This window comes from Lissotriton vulgaris, chromosome 8 (genome assembly GCF_964263255.1).
Source record: "Lissotriton vulgaris chromosome 8, aLisVul1.2, whole genome shotgun sequence".
Classification (NCBI taxonomy): Eukaryota; Metazoa; Chordata; class Amphibia; order Caudata; family Salamandridae; genus Lissotriton; species Lissotriton vulgaris.
In genome coordinates, this window is record NC_141696.1 from 51,653,498 (window position 1) to 51,679,969 (window position 26,472).

A 26,472-nucleotide genomic window follows, 5' to 3' on the forward strand; every position below is an offset into this window, starting at 1 on the left:
TATGCGTTGTAATGGTGTGTGTTGTAATGCCTGTGTTGTAGTGACATGCGTTGTAAAGGATGTTGCAATGTAATGACTGCGTTGTAAGTGTAGTGCGTTGTAAAGGTTGTTTCCCGTATTTCACACTGTTCTACGTTTTTTGGTGGACATTACCGCTTTCTCTAGTTGTTGTCGGTAATACTTCAGTGGTGGTTCCAGCCTTTATTAATTGCACCAATTCTTCCAATGGAAAATGTTGGTTCACGTGTTACTTTGTGACAGTTTACCACCTTTTTACCAGGGCCGCTCAGTTGTACACTGGGAGGGCGAATGTGTGTAATGAAGGCCTTGTGTATCTGCTCAGCTCTAGCTTCCACATTCCAAGTGTAAAGCCTGTAAAGCCAGGAAATGAGATGCATTCCTCCTTATGTATCCTCTGTCCCACTTCTTTCAGGAGACACCATTCATACCTTTTAGGACTGCCTCTACACCCTGCTAACTGCACTGTGCTGTAGTCCACATCATAGAGCTGCATCCATGGAATGCTTCGAGGGGAGAGACTGCTCTGAGAAGGAAATGTTACTTACATGTTGTCCAGTTCTGCATCATAGGTATCTTCACTGAAGACATAAAAATAGAAAATTCCTGCCACGCACGTTTCTTTTACAAAAGAAAAACAGAGCATGGCCTCCATATGTCAGGAATAAGAAGAAAGATCGAGCTAGCACAGTTCCTTTACCCAGGCATGCAGGGATTAAACCTGCCTTTCAGCTCGGACGGGGTCTTAACTCTGTAGCCAGAAGAGCGCTGCTGCTATACTTCTCAGCAGCAACTCCAGGGCGTTTGTATTAACCCCTGCAGGAACCTCTGCAACAACCCTGAATTGGAATGCTGACTCTTAAGATGGCACCCAGGGCCCTAGGCCTCTGGTACCTGGTGAGCGTGATGATTCTCTAGCTGCCACGCCGCTAATTGGGCTCTACATTAGCAAGGTCTCCCGAAGCAACAGGAGGCATTTACAGTGAGAGGAGAGGAGACTGTGCCCGGGGACGGGGCTGCCAGGCTGACTACAGGACGACAAGAACTGCTGCTCCTACAAGTCTACAGCTTGCGCGCCGCAGAGAAGGGCTGGACCTGGTGCTGACCATATGCCTCCCAAAAAAGTGCGCCCAACAAGGTCTCCAGCTACTTTGAGTCCTCCAACGCCGGGGACGGTCCAGACTCAGAGCACATTCAGGAGGCGGGGAGGATGGTGCTCACTCGCAAGGATCTCCTGGGGACGCTTTGTGACTTCAAGAAAAAATTGTGCGATGATTTCAAGGTGGAAATCAACACCTCCTTTGACACTTTCAAGTTGGAGATGGGCGCCAAACTTAGTGAGCTGCAGGTAGATGTGGACTTTGTAGGGGCCCGCACTCTGGACCTCGAGGAAAAGTGCCAGGACCTTGAAGATTGCCTCCAACCTCTTGAAGAAGGGTCAGAGGCTCTAGCGCAGCTGCTGAACTCTGCGCTTCTCAAATGCGAGGACTTTGAAAATCGGTCACGGAGGGAGAATAATTGGGTTTGATATGTGGGAGCGGACTTGGAGCAGTTTCTGGTGGGCCTTTTCACCAGCATAGTTGGCGAGGACCCTCCAGCAATTCTACTGGAACGTGTGTATAGGGTGCGCCCGGCGCAGCAAGGAAAAAACCAACACCCGAGGGACATCTTGGCCAAGTTGTAATGCCTGTGTTCTAGTGACATGCGTTGTAAAGGATGTGCGTTGTAAAGGTTGTTTCCCGTATTTCACACTGTTCTACGTTTTTTGGTGGACATTACCGCTTTCTCTAGTTGTTGTCGGTAATACTTCAGTGGTGGTTCCAGCCTTTATTAATTGCACCAATTCTTCCAATGGAAAATGTTGGTTCACGTGTTACTTTGTGACAGTTTACCACCTTTTTACCAGGGCCGCTCAGTTGTACACTGGGAGGGCGAATGTGTGTAATGAAGGCCTTGTGTATCTGCTCAGCTCTAGCTTCCACATTCCAAGTGTAAAGCCTGTAAAGCCAGGAAATGAGATGCATTCCTCCTTATGTATCCTCTGTCCCACTTCTTTCAGGAGACACCATTCATACCTTTTAGGACTGCCTCTACACCCTGCTAACTGCACTGTGCGGTAGTCCACATCATAGAGCTGCATCCATGGAATGCTTCGAGGGGAGAGACTGCTCTGAGAAGGAAATGTTACTTACATGTTGTCCAGTTCTGCATCATAGGTATCTTCACTGAAGACATAAAAATAGAAAATTCCTGCCACGCACGTTTCTTTTACAAAAGAAAAACAGAGCATGGCCTCCATATGTCAGGAATAAGAAGAAAGATCGAGCTAGCACAGTTCCTTTACCCAGGCATGCAGGGATTAAACCTGCCTTTCAGCTCGGACGGGGTCAAGTTTCTGAGTCCTACAGATGGGAATTTGGAATCTAGGCTAGTACTCACGTAAGGTCTGGGTATTGTGCAGGATTTCTGGGGATGGACAGGTCGGTACCTGGCAGCATTTGCCAGTTCTCCCAGCTAACTTCGATTTGGTAACACAACATTTGCGATTCCTCCTGTTAGTTATTTTTACCCTTCTGGGTTCACCTGCCCTTGTCCTCTGAACACCTGGGTCTATATTCTTTGTTTTCTATTTACCCTTTTGCCCTAGCTAAGTTCTTTTACTCTCTTAACTCTGTAGCCAGAAGAGCGCTGCTGCTATACTTCTCAGCAGCAACTCCAGGGCGTTTGTATTAACCCCTGCAGGAACCTCTGCAACAACCCTGAATTGGAATGCTGACTCACTCTGTTCTTGCATACCCAGATTCCCCTTCTTGACCACTCAGCTCCATGCATGATTCCTGCCAGGTCAGGTGTTAGCCACAATATGTCCTCGCCAAGCAGTGTTTGGCAAAGGTAAAACAAACAAGCCGACCATATTGGAATATTATGGATTGAACTTGGGTTAGCAAAATATAATCCCCTATATTAGCCACTTTCAACAACTCTCAGTTGAAGCCCTACAGACAGATGAAGGAACAGATTTCTATCAGGGATTAATAAAATAATTTAAGATGTGCAAGAAATTGGTTTATTAGTTGAGATGAGTGGTTTCCTCACTCAAATAATAAATACAATCCTTGTCAGAGTGAACCAAAAAAGTCACTAAAGAAATCTATGCTTAACCCTCTGGTAGCTTGACACAAAAGCAGCCAGGCTTAACCTGGAGGCAACAGAAAAGTATTTATGCAGAACATGAACAGTAATAAAGTGAAAACACAACACAAGAAAAATATCAAATTAAATCAGACTAATACAGTAACATATATTAAAAAATGAAACCAAAACAACAAAACTCCAGCCAATTCAACTGGAGATATTAGTTTTTACAGTCTTAGGTGAAAATAGTGCCAAAAAGCAGAAAGCACCGCTCGCGGTTATCTGGTTGTACTGGACCAGGGGAATGTCACAAGTTCAGGCCACAGCAATGGAGCGCGGGTTGGATACAGGGACCAGCTCCGTCATGTAACAGAATTACCATTTCAGGTTCACGTGGGGAGCTGGTGTTTGCATTGGCTGCAGTCGCGAGAAGGTCATTGTCGGTATGAGGAGAAGTTCAGGAGTCACAGTCAGTCACTGCTGTAGCGTGAAGAGCCGGCCGTCACTGGATCTTTGCATTGGCACTCGACGTGGACCGTAGCAGTCAGATTGAAGTGCAGGTCTCGCTGGTGCTTTGCTTTGGTGATCGTCATGATGATTGCTGTAGGCTCAATGAGCAGGTCCAGCTGGAGCTTCACGATGGTGGTCATCAGGGGCGGTTGATTCTCAGCACGAATAGGTCACTTTGTGGTCACAATGTGGTCAAAACTTATGGATAGGGGGCGTGGCCAACCATCATGGCCGCAAGGACGTGATTGTGCTCGGCTCCCGCAACGGAATCCTGCTTGAGTGTTTCTACCGGTGCCCAGATTCGAGAAGTTGAGGGTAGCAAAGAGAATCTGGACGCCCAATAGCAAGTGATCACTTTGGGGACTTGAGGTGACTGGGGACACACCTGAAGCAGCACAATCGGACCGACCCCAGAGCACAGCCGCACAATCATCAAGGCGGCCGGGCACCTCTACACATAGTGCTGCCTCTATTTGAGACCCTGTGTCTGGCTGCTGACGGGGAGTCTGTGGCAACTTCTTCCCAGGCCCCGCAACCTTGCCCGTGCATTAGAGCGCGGGGGATCGGAGAGGATGGCGGCCTAGGGACAGCATGGGTGGTGTCCCGACTTGCGCAAAATGGCGGACTAGACCGGGGCGCGGACTGGGTGCTGAGCGGCCCCGGAGGAGCAGAGTGCAGCAGCGAAGGGAGAAGCTGAGCTCCGGTGACGATTTCTGCAGCAGGTGTGCCCTCTGAGCAACACATCCTTCATTTGAGCTGGTGAGAGCAACCCCTCCCCCTCAGCATCGAGTTAGTGCTGTGTGCAGAAATTGGGGGGCTGTTGCTTCCCAGTGGGCACGCCAGGTATCATCTGCCTGGAGATCTATTGCTCAGTCCCCAGTATGCGTTAGGAGATTCGAGGGCCACGGGGGGAACTGCCTGACCTTAAGATGGCACCCAGGGCCCTAGGCCTCTGGTACCTGGTGAGCGTGATGATTCTCTAGCTGCCACGCCGCTAATTGGGCTCTACATTAGCAAGGTCTCCCGAAGCAACAGGAGGCATTTACAGTGAGAGGAGGGGAGACTGTGCCCGGGGACGGGGCTGCCAGGCTGGCTACAGGACGACAAGAACTGCTGCTCCTACAAGTCTACAGCTTGCGCGCCGCAGAGAAGGGCTGGACCTGGTGCTGACCATATGCCTCCCAAAAAAGTGCGCCCAACAAGGTCTCCAGCTACTTTGAGTCCTCCAACGCCGGGGACGGTCCAGACTCAGAGCACATTCAGGAGGCGGGGAGGATGGTGCTCACTCGCAAGGATCTCCTGGGGACGCTTTGTGACTTCAAGAAAAAATTGTGCGATGATTTCAAGGTGGAAATCAACACCTCCTTTGACACTTTCAAGTTGGAGATGGGCGCCAAACTTAGTGAGCTGCAGGTAGATGTGGACTTTGTAGGGGCCCGCACTCTGGACCTCGAGGAAAAGTGCCAGGACCTTGAAGATTGCCTCCAACCTCTTGAAGAAGGGTCAGAGGCTCTAGCGCAGCTGCTGAACTCTGCGCTTCTCAAATGCGAGGACTTTGAAAATCGGTCACGGAGGGAGAATAATTGGGTTTGATATGTGGGAGCGGACTTGGAGCAGTTTCTGGTGGGCCTTTTCACCAGCATAGTTGGCGAGGACCCTCCAGCAATTCTACTGGAACGTGTGTATAGGGTGCGCCCGGCGCAGCAAGGAAAAAACCAACACCCGAGGGACATCTTGGCCAAGTTTTCCTCCTTCAAAACCAAGGAACTGGTGCTCCGTAAAGCCTGAGGTCGAGACAGAATAGACTACAAAGGAGCGTCCTGTGCGCTCTTTTAGGATGTCGTCCAGGCCAAGCTGTTACCTCAGCACTACGATAGCGACAAATCAAATACAGGTGGACCAATCCCTTTGGCATTGCATTCTTACTCAACGACAAACAGCACCACTTCTCTGAGGTAGAGGGGGCAGCAGCCTTACTGGGGCTGGGTCGCACATTTCCGCACAAAACCCCCACACCTCACGAGGAAGCCGGAGGGTGGCGGACAAACCGTGGTCCCACCAGAGCTTGGCAGAAGGCCACAGGATCTAACAAGAAGACATCATGAATGGACTGTGCAAATGCTGCTTTCATGCTTCCATCTTCCATGGAGGGCGGCTCCGCGCTGAACAAATTATTGTCTCCCGAGCCCCTATTCGGAGGTCCGGACACCCTTTGGGCTACAATCTATTATACCCCCACTCTGTGACTCTCGGGCATACTGGGTAGCGACCACTGACTACACGGTCGAGAATGGGCGAAGCTACAAACTCGCTCTCACTCAGGCACCCCTGGAGAAATGATCCTCCATTGAACTCTTGTGGGAATCTGGGTGCAGGATTGGTCCTGCACCAACAACTATCCAAAGATGCAGTCCTTGGGGACCGCGTTGAACAACATTCTTTTCATATTTTTTCTTGTTCTTCGTTTGTTCGTATTAGTTCTTCCCAGGGATGGTGGCGTGGGGTGGACAGGGGGGTTTGACTACCGATTGGCTGGCTGCGGGGGTGGAGATGGGGGTTAAACTATTTACATGCAACGTCAGGGGCCAGAACTCCCCTAACAAACGTCAGCGCTTCTGGAAGTACTTAGGGGACCAGGGTCCACAGGTAGTAGCGATTCAAGAATCCCATCTTAAAAAGGGAGAAGATCTCAGGCTGTAGTATAGGTCCTATATTCCCAATAGGCTATGCGCATTGGAATAATATACACTATAGATTTGACATAGGACTGTCTCTGTCGAGTATACTAAACTTAGTTGTGTGTGTGCCAGCTAACTCAGAGGTCACTAGAAACTTTTTCGAATAAACAAGAAGGGATTAGTTTCTGACAACTGTATAAACATGACAACTTTCTTTCCACTAGAATCGAAACATATCTTCAGGGTCATGGAAACAATAGATAACTATTTCAATCAGTCAATTGTGCATGCTTTGCTTCTACAGAGTGGCAGACGGGCGTTTCAATGAAAGGGTTTATTGAACAGTCTTATTTCTCATGCAAGAGATATGAACAGCTACAATCGTTAGACAGAATGCAAAGTATAATGCTTACAGCGCAAACAGTAATATGAAATAATACTGTAACAGCATTGTCTGTTGCTATGATATATATAAAAATACATACATAAATAACACAGGCTAAAATACTCAACTGATGCTTCTAAAATACGCCTACCCCAGTGTACCTAACCTAGGTCTAGTACGAGGGAAGAAGTAGGTGTTTTGTCTTTAGCATAGGTTTAGTTTTGCCAAGAATTGCCAAAGGTTTCTCTAGGTTCTAATCAGCTCCATACCTTACAATGAGAGAGGTTGGTATCTCTTTCACAGGACTCGATTTCTCAACACCCCGCAAGGGGAGTCAGAAACACTGGAGCTGGATTCTCGCCAGGAGGATGACAGCTTCTGGTCAGTGCGTCAGCTGGAGAGTTGGCTTCCTTCGGCACTTGCTGTAGCAAGCTGCGTCGGGCAAGTAGGTAGTCGAACTGCACGGAACCACACCGTGCTTTGCCATAGCAAGTGAAGGTATATTTATACCTTGAAGGTGTTTAGGAATGCCAGTATTGACGTAAAGTCGGGCAGATGAACGTCATGAATGAACCCCTAAGGAATAGATGTTCATGCATAATAAATGAGTTCCTGGAGGGGGAAGTCCCCAACGGCTTAAGAGTCTGGTTTTCCAAGAAATCGTTGTGATGTAGATGAACGGATGGAAGTAGCCATGTCTGTATTTGGGTAGCATGGGCTATGCCTAAATAAGGACTGGATATCTATGCCTATATAAGGTCAATGTGAACTGTACCTATATAAGGGCATGAAACTGGATAATTCATACGGAATCTAAATCGGCATACAACACCCACACCACTTTCTTATGTACAACATTACTAATTTCTAAACATGTTACACATATCTAAATCATATCCATACATGAAGTGCTAAAAGCATGTTTCAAATACATTGTAAATAATGCATTCAAACTATCACATTGGTGCTGTACACATTAAAGCAAGTATTCATTCTCAGCACATGTTGAAATATTTTTAAATGCTCACTTAATGAACCATGAAAATATACATTTATGAAATGGCTCGTTAAATAAAGAAGAAAAAGGTGCTGAAACCATTTCATGTCAGATTACATAAAACTGTTTGTTTGTGGACAAGGCCAAATATTGTTTCTGGAAGTATTCAAAGAATTCTTGTTCTCTATGAATAGTTCTACTATAAGCAGATGACTTGTGCCAAAAAACGAAAAATACAAATTTGGCGAAAAAAAATGATCATCGGAAAAAGAGTTTCAAAGTTAGTACCTTGTTTTGAAAAATTAAGGTCAAATTCAAATTCTCTCAGAACACTGTGTGCCAAAATCAAAAGTCAGTGTTAGGGCTTGGAAAAAACATGAAATCTTCTAAGTCTGTTGACAAAAATGTGTCTACCATTGTAGGTGAAAGTTGGATTACCTCGTTTAGGCGGTTAACCGCACATAGATGTGAAGCATCGCCGGCAGCATTGGTCACATTAGCAATGTTCGTATTGGATGGTACCTGCATGCCTGTTGTTTCCTCTCGTACCTCAGCAGTTGCAATTTGCGTTGGTGAGATCTCAATGAATGCCGTCATCAGAATTGGTAGCCGCTGGGGACAACACAGAGCATGGGCCACTACCGGTTCAAGCAAAGTATCAACATCCATTGGCATGACTGATGGGAGTGTCAGACAGGTGTCTAGCACGCATTCTTCTCCGCATAGCAAGCAGCGTAGAACAGGTAAGATGCAATCTTCCAAATTGGTCTGAATGACAGAAACCATGTGGTATTTAAGTCTCATAGACGAGCTAGTCCCACAATTTGGACAATGTGCTCACAACACTTCATCGCCAGTAGAGTTGTCTCCATGGAGAACTGGGTGTCGCTGGTGAATTGGCTTGCCATATCATAGCAGTAGGAGCAAAAATAGTATCCCTGCAACGAGTCCCAAAAGGAGGGGAAATCCGCCAAACACACGAAGTTTGGAAATATTCCTAGGACTGCTTGAAAAAGTGCTAACAGTCCAGAAAACACGGTCTTAAATACATGTACAATACCGCTCGTATCAGACATGTTTAAGATACGACTTAATATTTCTGAGAAATGTATAGGGCAGTTTGTAGCTAAAAGGGCATGTACCTCTGCAGAAGTCCTTGCAACTTGTAGATCATAAGTTTCTTTGGCCCAAGTCAGTGGCACAGTTTTTTGCAAAAGAATGGCTCTTGTTCTGCCAAGAGTATCAATCCGAATAGAAGAGATGTTTAGTGAAGGCCATAAAGGCGACTCCCTGTCTGTCTTGGTTTTAGGAAACAATACTTGCATACAGCAAGTAACTCTGGCTGACACAGTTAATAGATATGATATACCTGGCAACATGCCACAGCAGCTGTGCTCGTTCAACATGAGGTAACTTCCATTTGAAAGTTGTCCAAAAATTGGATCAATCACTGCAGCTGGTGAGCCCTGAAGGTGGCAGGAGTAGTTGTCAGAGGAACCATTGCAGGCCCCTTGTAAGTTTATCCCCTTCGGTGCTCATGACGAGCTTAGCTCGTCATGGCATATTCCTCTCAGGTGCTCATGACGAGCTGATCTCGTCATGACCACACCCGTTTTTATTATGGCCCAGGACAGGAGAGGAATATCATCAGAAGCGAGGGTGTTATACCCTGACAAAGGAGAGAACCGCTTAGTGTGTTTTCCCAGTTTTTGCCACTAAGAAACACTTCACGCGCCCCACTCCAACATCTATGTGTGTACAGTCATTCCCAGGATGTCTTGATATATTCTTTACCCAACCTTTCATATGTGCCTGCTGGTATGTGTTTTAGGCAATACTGAAAATGGAAAATTGTTACAGGCAGAGTGATTGTTCCATGTATTATCCATTCAGTAGCTGGTTTCTTTGCTACCGTAAATGCGATCTTTCCAGTTTTTCAATTTTCAGCACCATATAGTCTGCTCCTCTTTGTGCCAATTTGATCTATGTATCAGTGAGATTGTATTCTGAAAACAGTGACATAGTGTAGTGTAGTTCCTATATTCCCAATAGGCTCTGCGCATTGGAATAATATATCCTATAGATTTAACGTAGGACTTAGGTCAGTAGGTCTCTATCGAATATACAAAACTTAATTGTGAGTGCCAGCTAGCTCAGAGGTCATTAGAAACTTACTTGAATTCACAAGAAGTGATTAATTTCTGACAACCGCATAAACATGACAACTTTGTTTCCCTAGGACTGGAATAACTATCTTCAGAGTTGTGGTAACAATAGATACGTATTTCACCCAGTCAATCCTGCATGCTTAATTTCTACAGAGTTGCAGAGAAATAGAGAGACAGGCATTTTCAATAAAAGGATTTATTGAACAGTCTTCTTTCTCATGCAAGACAGGTGAACTGCTACAATTGTTAGACAGAATGCAAAGTATATTGCGTACAGCGAGAATAGTATTATAAAATAATACTATAAGAGCATTGTATGGTTTCTAAGCCATATAAAAATACATACATAAATAACAGGCTAAAATACTCAAGTGGTGTTTGTAAAATACGCCTACCCAAGGTACCTAACCTAGGTCTAGTACATGGGAAGAAGTAAGTATGGTCTTTAGCACAGGTTTAGTTTTTGCCACACTTTTGGAAACAATACTTGCATACAGCAAGTGATCCTGGCTGACACAGCTACTAGATAGGGTAAACCTGGCAACATGCCACAGCAGCTGTAATCGTTCATCATGAGGTAACTTCCATTACAAAGCTGTCCAAAAATTGGATCAATCACTGTAGCTGGTGAACCTTGCAGGTGGCAGGACAAGTTGTTAGAGGAACCATCGCAGGCCCTGTGTACAGTAATACCCTGACAAAGGAGAGAACCGCGCACTGTGTTTTCACAATTTTTACCACTAAAACACTTCTTTTCCCCCACTCTAACATCTGTGTGTGTGTATGGTAATTCCCAGGATGTCTTGATGTATTCTTTACCCATCTTTTCTTATGTGCCTGCTGGCAAGTGTTTTTAGGCAATATTGAAAATTGAAAATTGTAACAGGCATATTGATTGTTCCGTGTATAATCCTTTCTGTGGCTGGTCTTTCAGCGACAGTTAATGACAATCTTATAGAACGTATTTGCAACTGACCATGTTGCAAGATGACCAAGTCCTGTTCCATGATGTCTATGGCAGAAGATACTATGCTGTCCAAAGAATATATCCTGGATGACAGATTCGTTAACCCATTGTCAACTACAGAGAGAGTTTTCTCTAAGTTAATACTATCAATAATAAAATTAGAATGTCCCCAATTTAGCTCCTGACCCACTGCACCTTTCCCAGTGACATATCAGTTTTTAAAGAAACCACCCGCTCCTATTCTCCCTCGATAACATGCGCTACCTTATTAACACCCTCCACATACCTGATGTAAATCTGTTGTGCGCTACTCTCATCCTGCACACGTTCATCTCCATGTTACCCGACCCATATACGATGCACGTTATTTAAACATCCTCACTCCAACCCACCCGTATGCTATTAGTGGAAACGTGTCATTTGTACTGTCAACCCCTCCTTGTATTTAAATCCGCCTCCCCTCTTAAAGAAAACTTTTCTTCATGCTCATCAACTATGTCATTAACTTGGTGTGCAAAAAAACATTATCATGACACTAAAATGAACCAATGTCCCAAACAAATCTTCAAAACACAATCCGTTGTCAGTAAATCCGCCGTACCCATCATTTTTGGAAACGTCCTCTGACGTGTATACAGTCCTTAATTTATTCACGGTTCTTTCTCCATGGGGTGCTACCGGGGTTGGAACGAAGTTATGAAAGTCCAAAAAAAGTCAAACCGAAGCACACCCTTTCCTTTTATTTGTCATTCTGTTGCTTGCAAATGAATCAAGTTTACAGTGCATACACTCGATAAGTGCTCCGTTCCATTTAAGCACTTTGCATGTATAACTAACTAGAATTTGGCCCACGGTTAGCGGGTCAATGAGTAGCACAGCTTTATGTACACAGTGATCCCAAAGTAATCCACCTCAACCATGTTTTTCAAAGTTCATCCATATTTATTCAACAGTTTTTTCCATTTTTTGCCACTCAAAGGGTACAGAATTCCTTATTCTCATGCATATCATTTGCTCCATGATTACCCATCCAGGCCTATCAGTGAGCCGTTAAGAATTGCACTGCTCCCAAAGAGTCCACACATCACACCCAATGCATTTCCGCTCCTTAGCCTTCATCAGGGGTATCTATGGTTTAAAAAATGCTTTTCAGGCACATTGTTATACAACCAACGTAACATACATTTACCTCAATACTACTGCCCTATTCTTCCCACTATAAACTCCCTCTACACTCTGTGATCCCACTCATGTGCACACCCCTTCACTGAACCGTTTATCCTCAATACAAATGATTGAATTCATAACTTAACCCAAAATGCAAACAATGTTTACAACGAATATTCCTATCTTCTGGTGAGCTAAATACTCCTTCGTCCCTATTCCTATAGAAAAACAAAATTATAATGTCCCCAATTTAGCTCCTGACCCACTGCACCTTTCCCAGTGACATACCAGGTTTTAAAGAAACCACCAGCTCCTATTCTCCCTCGATAGCATGCGCTACCTTCTTAACACCCTCCACATACCTGATGTAAATCTGTTGTGCGCTACTCTCATTCTGCCCACGTTCATCTCCATGTTACCCGACCCGTATACGATGCACGTTATTTAAACATCCTCTCTCTTTTTTTTTTAATTTTTAGTGTTGAATTAATAAAAATCCTTACAATAAAGAAGATAAGTTTGGCCTGTATCCATATAATAAATGTCATTAAAATTCAAAACCAAGAATTAATGTAGAAATTAAAGAATTAAAACTTAAAACTCTTCGTCGGGTCCCTGCCGGTAGCAGTGTAGGGATTTGTAAAGTGAACGTGGCAGCGCCAGGATAGATGGATGGGCCTCAGACAGTATATTGAGTGCTCTTTACCAGACCTGCAGCTGCTTTCTAATCTCAACCATAAATTTAAGTCCCCGACAAGTCAGGATTGGGGATGAACCTCCCAGCCAGATAATAACAGCCTGCCGACATGTTCTTATGTTCAATTTGTTCAGTATGTCCCGTAAGAACTGTCTTCCAGATACCATGAGTACTGGGCACACACAAAACAAATTAATTAAGGATTATTTTCGATATCCGCAAAGTCTGCAATTTTGGCAAACTTCTTGGGTTTTCCAGGAGGGTCTTAAATCCTTGGTTTCGTGAAGACCCATACGGAAATCGATGAGGGTTTTTTTTAAAAGGTTGGCCAAAACGAGTTGTCAAGTATGCCTGGGGTTGTTGAAGTGAATAGGAAGAAATAACTGTCCAGGCATGGTGTCGATGGGTCAATATTTGTTTATCTTCCAGTAATGATTTATTTTTGGCAATGGAATTACCAAATTTACAAAAAATTGCTTGATCAATTTTTCTATTCCATGCTTCTAGCAGTTCGAGCTCCGTAAGGCAAGTTTGCAAGTGAATGGCCCAGGGCTGGGTAGATTCGCAATTGATTACTTGCCAACAGAGGTTATTTAAAGAGTCTGAGTCAGCAGCACGAAGTTTGTGGCAAACTTTGACGAATCTTGTCTTAGACCGAAAAATTTGGTTTTGTAGACCAAATTCCAGACGCACCTGGGCTGGTGAGGAGCATTTAGGTAATTTAATTACATCTTTGTAAATTTTGTTTTGTAAGTTGTTTAGTAAACCGGCCTCCCCTCCAAGCCATGTAACCAGACAATACGATAAGGTAGGTAAAATCTGAGCGGCCATTACTTTTAAAAGATGGGTGTAGTTTGGGCCGCCCAGTTTTTGTGAAAGTTTCCTATATCCATAAATTAACGTCTGGGTACTTAGCTTTCAGCACCATAGAGTGCTCTTTTTTAGAGTTGTTTTTGCCAAGTGTAACCCCCAGGTACCGGTAACATGGCTGTTCCTCTAATGCAAGGAGGTTAGATGTCCAACTAAATTTATTAGGCTTACGCTCCATAAGACGTACTACTTTTGTCTTTTCTCTATTCAGTTCCAGATGTTGTTTGTCTAGGTAGAATTGTAACGTATTTATCAGCCTTTGCAGCCCAATTGGGGTTCTGCTTAGGAGGACAATGTCATCTGCGAACTGGATGATTGGCCTTGAAATATTTCCAAGTTTGGGTGAATGGCTTACGATTTGACCGAGATTTTTTCCTAAGTCGGCAAGGTATAAATTAAATAAACATGGGACCAAGACGCAGCCCTGTTTTAAACCTTCCTCAGTTGGAATTTTGGATGTTAGGCTTGAGCCCTGACCTTGTTTGACCCTTGCCCAAGTGTCTGTGTAGAGGAGCATGACTGCATTGAGAAGGTTTTTTGACAGCCCCCACTCCTTGAGTTTTTCCCAAAGTCTCCCCCTACTCACTCGATCCAAAGCAGCTCTAATATCGATGAAGCAGCCATATAACCGATCGTTCTTCATTTTGGCTCTTTTCATCAGGAGGGTTAGGGCCGTAAGGTTTGTTATGGTCCCCGTCCCTTTTCTGAAGCCTGTTTGATAGTTGGGGATTAAGTTGTTATTATCCACCCATTCCTGAATCTCCTCCAGAATGCAAGAGGCGTATAATTTGGCTTCCACATCTATTAGAGATATCAGCCGATAGTTCTGTGGTGATCTCCTGTCTCCCTTTAAAAAATCGGGTGGATAATGTTTCCTTTCTACAATGGGGGCGGCTGCTTTCCGGTAAATACTTGGTTAAACAGGGCGGAGAGATGGTGTGCCCAAAAATCCTCATTGTATTTGAATACTGTGTTGGGGAGCCCATTAGGTCCTGGTGCGCCTTCGTGTTTGAGATTGTTAATGAGCCTTTTGACTCTGTCGCTGGAGAATAATCCCTGCTGAACCGTCAGATTATTGATCCTACCTATATCGGTGGGGAATGTTAAGGTATCTAAGGCTCCTTTCAAGTGACTTGATTTCGTTGTTGTGCTTGAACAATGATATTTTTCAGGAGGAATAGATTCCCTTTTTAGGTAGAGCTTTTTTACATGGGCTTCCCAGCTTAGTTTGCTAATGCCAGGGTCAGGTGACATTGCATCGGCATTATTTAATTTATTATTGATGCCCCAAAAATCCCTCGTATTTCGCTTTTTACTGGCTACTAACAATTTTACCCACGTCTCTTCCTTGTGTTTGGTCTTTGCTTTCCACACCATTTTACGATAATTTTTCTCATACTCCTAACGAGTAGGTGGTTTGACATGGGGCCCTTGTTATTGTTCCTTATCGCCTTCCGTTGTTCCCGGGCAATTTTTCTTTTTTCCTGTCTTAATTTATTATTAAACCAGGGTTCCCGCAGGGCTAATGGACCGTGGTGCGAAGCGGGGGGAACCGAATGTTTAAGGGACAATTTCTCTAGCAGGTTTTCCCAGTTTGAAACCTGATCTTCGTTTTGCTCATGTTCATATTTTGAAAAGAAGTTACTTGCAGTTTCGTGGATGGCTTTTGTTCCGCTGCCCCTCCATCGCAGTCTTCGTAGATTGAACTTCTCTGATTGATGAGAGAGGACAGTTAGCTGTTCGGACTCCAACACCCCTATATTGATCCATATAATTTGGGGAAAGTGATCGCTCTCGGTTCGTGTTACTATATCGTAGCCCTCAACAGAATCAAGCAGGTTGTTGCTAATTAAGGTGAAGTCAATGGTTGACGATGCCTTACCACTCATGTACGTGGGTACAAATGAAGAAGAGCCAGACCTAGCGGGTTTTAGAATTGTTAATCCCAGCATTGTGAGTTGTCTTGGGGTAAATGGATTAATCTCTACCCGGGATTTTGGTCTTGGGATATGAGTAAATGACTGGCTACTAACAATTTTACCCATGTCTCTTCCTTGTGTTTGGTCTTTGCTTTCCACACCATTTTACGATAATATTTTCTCATACTCCTAACGAGTAGGTGGTTTGACATGGGGCCCTTGTTATTGTTCCTTATCGCCTTCCGTTGTTCCCGGGCAATTTTTCTTTTTTCCTGTCTTAATTTATTATTAAACCAGGGTTCCGGCAGGACTAATGGACCGTGGTGCGAAGCGGGGGGAACCGAATGTTTAAGGGACAATTTCTCTAGCAGGTTTTCCCAGTTTGAAACCTGATCTTCGTTTTGCTCATGTTCATATTTTGAAAAGAAGTTACTTGCAGTTTCGTGGATGGCTTTTGTTCCGCTGCCCCTCCATCGCAGTCTTCGTAGATTGAACTTCTCTGATTGATGAGAGAGGACAGTTAGCTGTTCGGACTCCAACACCCCTATATTGATCCATATAATTTGGGGAAAGTGATCGCTCTCGGTTCGTGTTACTATATCGTAGCCCTCAACAGAATCCAGCAGGTTGTTGCTAATTAAGGTGAAGTCAATGGTTGACGATGCCTCACCACTCATGTACGTGGGTACAAATGAAGAAGAGCCAGACCTAGCGGGTTTTAGAATTGTTAATCCCAGCATTGTGAGTTGTCTTGGGCTAAATGGATTAATCTCTACCCGGGATTTTGGTCTTGGGATATGAGTAAATGACTCTTCATGATTTAGGTTGAGATTAAAGTCACCTGATAGTATCTGCAAACTTTGGGAGTTTGATTTCTGAAGTGTTTTTATGAGTTTGGTAAGAGTGGCCAGTTTCTCTTTTTTTTTGGTACGATCAGGGTGGATGTAAATATTTATTAATAGCAGCTGGTGCCGGGGTTTTATAGAGATCTTTGTTACCTGAACCCAGCTTAGACCCACATCCTGATTTTCTGGCTCCCAATTATATTTCTGCGAGATGTATGTGGATAACCCCCCACTAGGATGCCCGAACTTGGACGTTCTCACTCCAACCCACCCGTATGCTATTAGTGAAAACGTGTCACGTGTACTGTCAACCCCTCCTTGTTTTTAAATCCGCCTCCCCTCTTAAAGAAAACTTTTCTTCATGCTCATCAACTATGTCATTAACTTGGTGTGCAAAAAAACATTATCATGACACTAAAATGAACCAATGTCCCAAACAAATCTTCAAAACACAATCCGTTGTCAGTAAATCCGCCGTAGCCATCATTTTTGGAAGCTTCCTCTGACGTGTATACAGCCCTTTATTTATTCACGGTTCAGTGAAGGGGCGTGCACAAACCATAGATACCCCTGATGAAGGCTAAGGAACCGAAATGCATTGGGTGTGATGTGGGGACTCTTTGGGAGCAGTGCAATTCTTAACGGCTCACTGATAGCCTTGGATGGGCAATCATGGAGCAAATGATATGCATGAGAATAATGAATTCTGTACCCTTTGACATGGCAAAAAATGAAAAAACTGTGGAATAAATATGGATGAAATTTGGTTGAGGTGGATTACTTTGGGATCACCGTGTACATAAAGCTGTGCAACTCGTTGACCCGCTAACCGTGGGCCACATTCTACAAAGTAATAAAAGGACATTCGAAATATTAAATAGGGTTGGACTGAGTGCAGACCCTTGTGGAGCCCCTAACCCAAAGGGCTTATAGGTCCAAAAGGGGAAAGATACGCTGCTTGTAGCCTGTTCTCTATAGATGATTTACAGTAGCAAAGTGTACTTCCCCCGATCGCGACCTCCAATAGTCTGGTAAGAAGTATGAAAGTGAGACACTGTGTCAAATGCGGCTGACATATCAGGATGCACTAATGCCACTGGTCCTGTCTTGTCAGCCGACATTCTCTGGTCATAAAGGGTGGACAGCAGAGCACTTTTTTGTACCATGAGACGGTCAAAAGCCAGATTGCATGGGTTCTAAAATATATTTTTCATGAAAACCTGTTAGTAGTTTACATGCTTCTCCAGAATTGTAACTGTAAAAGCAGGGAGAGATGTGGCCTGACAGTTGGAAAGGACAGCTTGGTCTGCATTAATTTTTTTCACCAAAGGAACTATTAGGCCCTTCTTCCATTCTACAGGGATCCATGTGTTAGTGAGAGAGCGGTTACACACCTCCAGAAGAGACTGTATCAGAGATGATTAAGTATATGTATATGTGCTCATGACGGAACGGTTCCGTCATGAGCACAGCCCGACCGATGCTCATGACGGAACGGTTCCGTCATGAGCATCGAAGGGGTTAAGCATCTGTGACAAGCCATGACACAATTGTACACTTTTATAGAAGAGATGTTACTTCCAATGTTTTAAATAAAGCTGATGTTGAGGTACAGGTTTTAGAGGAATTGACACCCGAAAAGATTTGAAGAGAGTTATCATTCTGTGTTATCTGTCGACTGCACTGTTTTGCTACTTTCTGAGAAGACTGGAAACAATCGCTACTGCCTGAGTGGTTCACAGCGGAGAGGAGGTGGGAAAAGCATTGTTTACATGAGACCGGCACTTCTCAGAAAAGGAGGTCACTGGTGCTGCGGTTGCCTTCTCCCTCTGCTGGGTCTCCTGCTGTATGAGGACTGTTGCTGTACTTGTGGCTAAGGCTGAATTCCCCACTCGAGGGACGGGCCCCTCTGCCTCAAACATTAAGGGCCATCCCCATGCCTTTCCTCTAAGCCTACACCCTTAACTATTTTGACCTCATTCTTCATCTGCTGTATGTTGTCATCCCTATTAGATCCCAAAAAGTACTAAATCCCCCAGCAACATGTTCGTAACCGTAAATTGCGCAACTGTCTTCAATGATGTTAAACGCATCCATGATGTGTGCCTGACAGAAAAGCTGTGACAAAATTCCATACTTGATAGGTGCACAGAGGCAATTAAGTCTTTCTTGTACTACCACAAACAATTAGTACGAGGTTCCTCAGTGGGTCACAGAACACAGTAGGAGAGTATGTGTGGTATCAGGGAAATCGGTTGTCCTCCAAGTAGGAGGGACAAGAAGAGAGGGGCAAACCTGGTGCCATTGACCGTATCAACATTGAGACATTAGCCTTCTCAACGGTAAGTGTCTTGAAATCGATCTCCTTGAGTGCTGTGAAGAATAGCTCAACACTGCGTGTCTTGATTTTGACTGCACTTTGACATCAGATGACTTGAAGTTGAAGTACACAACTTCTTTGGCGGATCTAGTCCTTTCTTTAGCATTAACATTGTAGCTGCCCCAGAACTGAGCTGTGACGGTGCAAAACAATGCTTCAATTATGACAGGTATGAGTTCAAAGTGTGTACTCAGGAATGGTGGGAATGACTTGAATGGTGATAATGACAAAAAATTTTCTTCTCCCCCTTAATCTTTCTTTCTTATCGCTGGGAGAGTGAATATATTCCCTGCCCCCGCTGTGTTTCTTTCTTCATCCTCCACCCTGAGATCTTCTAACTTCCCTCTTATGTGAAAGCCTTCGCAGTACATTAGGGCTCTCTTTGTCATCTTTTGACCAAACCTACACCCCTTAACAGAATCCAATGATGGTAAGTAGGTCACAGGTGGCCTTCGTCCCTCAACAAGATGGACACTTTTGAAAAAAGTGAAGGTACTCTTTGGAGAAAACTCTACATAGTTGGAAAAAAAAGATTTTTAATGTTTAAATAGCCATACATCTAAGGCGGAAATTTAAAAACCGTAAGGTAAATAACATCTGAAGTGTTCAAAGATCCTCACAGCATACAGAGATTTGTAAGTATTCTAATTTGGGAAAGGAGGAACTTCCAAACCTCAGTCACTGAGAGCTCACCACGCATGCAATGGACTCTGGCTGCTGACAATGTGAAATAACTGGATGTCACTGCCATGCATACAGATAGTGATACCGCCGTCATGTACCAGATCTTTCAATGGTTCCAGAACCCTCAGGGCACTTTACAAAACACAACTTGAGGAACTCCTCAAATGACCCATCTGGAAGCGGTAAGCATATCCCAATTAAGTTCTACTACCCTAACCTTAGCACGCACAGTTGAGGTGGATTTGGTTTATAGATGTCAGATCTATGGTATTCATACTTTTGGACCTTTCCAACACCTTTTACTTTTACTGATAACAATACTGTCTTTAGTTGATGTTCAGTGATTCACACTAAAGCCTTGTCCTAAATATGTTAAACATGTACCAAATTACAACTATATATATGGATACTACTGATGACTCAGTATGTGTTCCTTGATTATTTGACAGAAGATAGGTGGTCTAGGGCCTAAAACATACATCAAAATATTTTAGTATCAGCCCATATTGCTGTGAGGGAGCATGTGCATTGGACAGCCTGAACAGCTTCAGGGTGGCTTGTGTGTTCTTTCGCTTTGAAAGCAATGGCGAAGAAAAAATACTTTTACATGTCAATTTCCTAAATACTTTAGGTAAAAAAGCGATAGAGTCTAAAAGCAGGCACGACATGTGCGAAAATGGCAATAGAATACATACAAGCCACTGTACACGCAAGTAAAATACATAAAATCATCAGGTTTGGGATAGTCATCATAAACAAACTTTATTCTGTTTTATGAGTAAAACCATGAAAGTCAAACAAACATGATTACAATGTGTTTCACAATACAGGTTACCAACTGTTAATACATCAAATTACACAGGGTTTATAACTAAAATACATAGATTACAGTGCAGACATTAATCACAACTTGACCTGAGTCTTAGGGCTGCCCATAAAATGTTGACAGTGTACAAAACAGTATCCGTAGAAAGAAGTTGTAAAAAGATATAAGCTGGTGTAACCCTCCCGAAACCAGCCTTTTTAAGGATAGGTATAATAAATAATTTTCTGGTAAGATCATAAAAACTGCAGAACATTAAAAATTGCATCATGTCCTGAGGAGACTCTCCGTCGCAGCCACAGGGCATGAGACACTGACCTCTGTAGGAGCGACAGGGTCGAGCCAGGAGATAGTGGAAAAGATCGACCCCAAACCTCGTCAATAAAAAACTATCATAAATGCTTTTGAGCCCTAAAAAATATGGCTCTGTAGTTGGCACCGTTTTTTTTAACATAATTTGCCTACGCACACTGGGCTTGCACAGCTCTACTTCCTCTCTTTCGCAACGGCTCCTTCTTGAAAAACACTCTTTGGCCCATGCATAGTCCCTTTTACATATACTGTCCGGATTAATGAATAGTTCTGCTCTGCCTAGCCTCAAAAGGCCTACTCTTATGTACTGAAACCAATGAATACGCGAAAGATGGTCTAGCGAAAGACAGTCTTTTAAGATGTGTTTGCTAAGTGTATTTTCCTGCTTGGCCCAAATCCTGAGCCATAATGCCAGGAGACAAAAAGCCAATTCATCTGAGAGGAAAGGCATCCCATGATCTTCATGCACAACGTACAAAGAAATACTTTGCGGCACTGAAAGGGCCCATTGCAGGAAAGCGTTTTCGGCGATTTGCAGGGCCCGACCCCAAAATGGCCCCAGATTTCGCTCCCATAACTGGCCTTTGAAATACATTTTGCTTGGGAAATCTTCAAGAGTGCCCCTATTGTTTCCCTCCCACTCTGGTGGCAAAGTTAAAAACAGCTGCAGAAGATTTCACTAGTTCTCCTTCCTTCAGGATAAGAAAGGGGGACCAGCTCAAGGAGTCAGCAAACAAAACCCCCAAATTGCGGATTTGTGATGATCCTAGCTTAAAGGTAAACTGCTTTGCTGCACGAGGTCCCACCTGCATAATTAACGATTTTGAGAGATTAACCGTCAGGTCCAGGTCCTCCATAAAGTGTGTCAAAGAACTCAATAAAAGTTGAAGGCCCCTCGCTGTCCTCGCCATAGGGACAGCGTTGTCTGCATATAGTAGGACTGGCAGACTGCGCTTGCCTACCTGGGGATAATTGGCGTTTGTGGCCAAAAGTGTCTTCGCTAGAGAGTTAATAAATAAGTTAAAAAGGAAGGGTGCTAGAATGCACCCCTGATGTGCCCCTTTCCAGAGTCACTCTGCTGTTTTGGGCCTGAGTTCGTACAGCCCTGAAGTAGTCCCCTCCCATTAGCCTCCTGGAGGTTCCTTGACTCCCATGAGTCCAGTTTAATCCGGACAGAGGTGTTTTTAACATAAGGACTATACAGTGATAGGAAACTTCGCAGGAGGAGTTGAATTAGTGATTACAAGTTGTTAGGCGTGCAATATCAGTGGGGTGGGGTAGGGGGTAGGATGATGTTGAGTGTCAGCCGCCGCCATCTCTAGAAGTGAGAATGGGTTCTATTTCAACATTGGCCACCACTGCAGTTTTCTTGTTCCGCCCTCTTGCGCTGGGAAAAGCAGAGACCATATGCCTTTTGGCATTAAGCACAAAGTCCATTGGAGGTGTGGATGTGTCTTACCTTTTAGATGACCCCACTTTCTTGAGGTACAGATCTCTCATCTTAGCTTCCCAGGACAGAAGAGACAAAGTCTCCGACTTGTTCAACTTTCGCACTGTAAGAGAAAACCAAAATCATTAAAGCAAGCTGGAACAGTAGTTGAAGCACAGCCATCCAACTTAGGCATAAGCATGGGACTTCTTCAGGGCGCAAACAAAATGCTAATGCTTTTGGTTGTACTTTGTGTATTTTTTAAAACTATTATTTTGGTCAATCAAAAAATATCTATTCAGGGTACATGTGTCTATCTAGGTGATGTTTGCTCATGTGCTTATTCTTTTTATTGTCAAAAAGGATCATAACAAAGCTACACTGAAGAATTCTTTCAAAGCAATCAAGAGAAATCAAGCTTTACAGATTAGCCACTAATACTCGACAAAGTTACCCAACACATAATTCATCCATATAAATACAAATACTATATTTCACTTTTATCAGTCTCTCTTCCTACATCAGATTTTATGTCTAAGAAGTTAAACTATAATTCTGCAGCAAGCCAATCACTCCATCCGAAGCTATCAACAATCCACGCTGTCAGAGGAAACCAGATCTGCGTCCCCGCCTTCTAGCCCCCTCCCCTTACAATTATACAAACTTTTCTCTAACTTGTGCATGCTCAAAACAGAGAGAACCACAGCTGTACCAGTGGGTGGTTCACAGTCTTTCCAAACTGTGACTATCAGAAGGCGTGCAACCGTCATAAACAGAACTAGAAAACAGAGCTGCCCCACATCCCCTGGCAGAGCTAAATCAGGCCTTAATAACTTCAATGATGAATTGATGTGCAGTTTTGTTCTAAAGATCTTATTTCACAATAATTAATGTCCTCTCTGAGCATCTGTAGCTTAGCACACTTATAAAACATATGTACTAGGTCAGCGGGCGCCTCCCCACATCTGGAACATTTATCATCCACCCTTTTGCCCCAGCTGAACACCTTGGCCAGAATGTAATATAAATTAAAAATTGTTTTTAGATGTTGAGTTTCAGACTTGCAGTTAATAGCACTTTCCTCGCCTACTCAACTGAAGCCCGAAAATCTAAATCACTTATCCTCAACTATTCCACCCATTTTGCTTCTTGGGAGTCAAGGTCATCCATATTATTTACCACTGCATAAATCTTCTCAATCCTACCACTCTGGTACATGATTATTATATCCAGGAGGGGACTCATTCAATTGAAAGGTGATCATTTCCCAATTTGGTTAAACTATCTCTAATCTGTAATGTTTTTTTTTTAAATTGCTAGTTAATCTAAAATCTTGCAACAAATCAGAAAATAAGCATAAATGTTCCTGACTATATAGGTTCCCCCACTGAGTAATCCTGCTTTTCCCCACAGTTTACAGATCCCGCCAGGGAACGCCGAAGGAAAAATGGGGGAATACCATAGCTGAGTATAAAAGTTATATTTTCTGATTCCCATTATGTTAAATTTAACCTTAACTAGGCTTGATGAACTCTTAAGAAGCATCCCCTAGCTTTGGTACCCAACGCTAATTCATAAGATTCCGGGGGAGTCGCCATTCATCAGTCCAGAAGACTTCCAATATGCTGCAGCAGTACTGCCCAGCACTATAGCTTAAAGTTAGGTACTGCCCATCCCCCACGGGCTCTCGGAAGAAGCATATACTTTAAGGTCCGCCGTGCCCTTGCATGTTGCCAGATTAAATTAGTATATATTCCACCCAATGTTTTTCGAGCCATTGCATTTCCAGCTCCAAGGGTACGGTTCTAAATAGATATAACACCTTAGGTAAAAAGGTAATTTTGAGAATGTTGCAATGGCCAGCCAAAATAATGTGTAATCAGTTTATTCAGCCCAAATCTTGGCTAGCTTTCCCTAAGATTGAATCTAGATTCAGTTTACAGATGGAACCAACATACACCAAGATTGTTATCCTTAAATAGGTGGCATTTTCCACTATTCAACTATTCATCAGACAGATGCTATTAGTGTAAATTACCTGTTTTTTTCTCTTTATTTAAGAGATACCCTGAAAATAGACCAAACTTTTCCACCATTCTTTTTATTTCCACCAGGGAGGTCTGGGCGTCAGATGTTAGCACTACTATGTCATCTGCATATGCCAGGACCTTAGTGTCAAAACTATTCAAACTCATTGGCTTAATTAGCTGATTATTTACCAACTGATTTATTAGAGGGTCAATATAAAGGGCAAAAAGAATAGGGGAGCAGGGGCACCCTTGGCTCGTACCGCACAAGATCCAAATCTTATCTGACTCCATGCCCATAATTTGGAGATGAGAAAAGGGGGGGTGGTATTGCGCTTTTATAGACTTCATGAGGCTTGGCCCAATACCCTTATAACTAAGTACACCCCAGGGATATCTCCAAGGCACTCTATCAAATGCCTTCTCAGAATCAGGGAGGATCATAGCTATAGTGTTGTGCATAGTCTCAGCTATATTAAATAGGGTAATGACTCATCCAACATGATCCGCTGTCCCCCCCCAGGAATGAACATGTGCTGCCAAGGTGGCTAAAATATTAAAGTATAATTCTGGATCTGAATTGATCAGGGATATCGGCCCGTATCACCGTGGTTTGTTTGGAGGTTTCCCCTTTTTTCACAAACTATAATATCAGTATTCCCCCCCCCCCCCCCCAAGAATTCAGTGGAATCCCATCCCGCTGGACCCCAAGAAGCATGTCAAATAGATCCTTAGCAAGCTCTGGATAAAATGTCTTATATAAATCAAAGGGTATCATATCTGGACCTGCCACTTTAACTAAGGCCAAAGATTGTAGGGCATTACCAACTTCCTCCTGAATTATATCTAAGTCCAATACGCTGACCTACCCGGAATCTAATACATTATCTTTAACCTGTTCCTCTAATACATTATCTTTGAGCTGTGCCCTTATCTGCCCAATAAAGTGCTTCGTTCCTCGTCTGCATCGCTGGCTAAGACTCCTAGAATCTTCAGAGCCAGAGCAGGAGGCCGTTCCTTCTCTTATAATGTATCAAAGCTATGGAACACCCTCCCTCTGCACATGAGAAACAACCCTAATCTATCCAGCTTCCGGAAGCAGCTTAAAACTTTTTTGTTTCAGTAACTAGAACCCTTGTTTTTCATCTGATGGCACTCTTTTAGTCTTAGCGCCTGGACGCCTGAGGGCAGCTGTAGCGCTTTACAAATCCTATTTTCATTTCATTTCATTTCTAGGAGATCTTCTATCTGCACTAATAAGGAGTGCTTATCTTCCTGATATAGTCGTCTATAACAGTCCTCAAATATTTTGATTATAGTTTCGTGTGTAGTCGCTACGTTCCCTTTACTCCTCCCAACTGCGTCAATTCCCCTCTCTACCTCTTGCTGTGGATTACATATGACAAACAGTCTATCAGCTGACTCACCATATTCATATGCCTCTGACCTTTGAGTCTTTGAGTCGGCCTGGTTTTTCGAATAGTGACTATTATTCATAGTTTTCATTAAATACTGGTCCACCGTCCTGCTTGAATGATCACCATATGTTGTACCTCAAGATTTGGCACTTCCACATATAATTCCCTGATCTCCTGTGTCTGGTGAAAAGATACAAAACTAACCGTCTCCCCCTGACCCCTGCTTTAAATGAGTCCCATACAGCACTCCCAGAAGCAGTATATCTGTTAATTCCTTTAAACTCTTCTGTCCATTTTTTCATATGGTCTTAATATTGTAAATATAGGAGCAACTTTCAATCAAATGGCTATTTGCCGGGGCAACTGGCTACTCGCATCCCTGAAAGCTCAAGGATCTAGGGATTATGATCTGACAATGCATGGTCGCAGATTTAACTCCGGTGGAATGAGCTCACAAGCCTTCAGGATGTTGCTTCTGGGCCAATGCGTAGCAGATTTTAATGCAGAGCAGGAGCCATCTGGAGATGGTCTGCCTATGAGCGTGAAAGTATGCGCCCAAAATGCTTGCAGTGTTCACGGACTGGCTTAGAAAACAGCTTCTTCCCCGAAGAGTCTAGCATCTTGGATTTTGAGGGAGGGGGGGAGTAGTAAGGGGGGTGTTTATGGGAATGTGCCAGGATTTACACAGGATTAGACCACCAACCGCTCTGGGGTAGGGTGTTCGGTGAGGACATTTGAGTTCCCTGGAGTGGGGCAATGATGGCGGGCAATTGGGTTTGGACTAAGTCCCCAAAAGAACATCAGTGAGGGCCTTATTGAACTGGAGTACCGATTCTGAGGGGGGTCTCTGGTTGCAGCACCTTTGGCAAGATGTTAGTCTTAACTGCCACTGAGGGCAACTGAAGTTCCAAGACCTCAGCCACCCTTCGCACCACAATTGCATAGGAGGCTTCCTCCTCTGTAGCCAGGGAAGGGGGAGGAAGCATACCAGTATCTGGAGAAGTATCCAGCCCACTGGCTTCAACCAGTTCTTCATGCCAGTC

The 26,472-nt window shown here is 43.8% G+C and overlaps 1 protein-coding gene across 1 annotated transcript in view; it reads right to left on the reverse strand.

Annotated features, from left to right (window-relative positions):
• LOC147693361 (transient receptor potential cation channel subfamily M member 2-like) overlaps positions 1-26,472 on the reverse strand; it is a 1,943,547-nt gene that overhangs the window by 395,012 nt on the left and 1,522,063 nt on the right. The window contains exon 22 of the mRNA XM_086933684.1: positions 22,015-22,108. Coding sequence (XP_086789810.1) covers positions 22,015-22,108 — 94 coding nt within the window. The remainder of the gene's footprint in view (positions 1-22,014; positions 22,109-26,472) is intronic.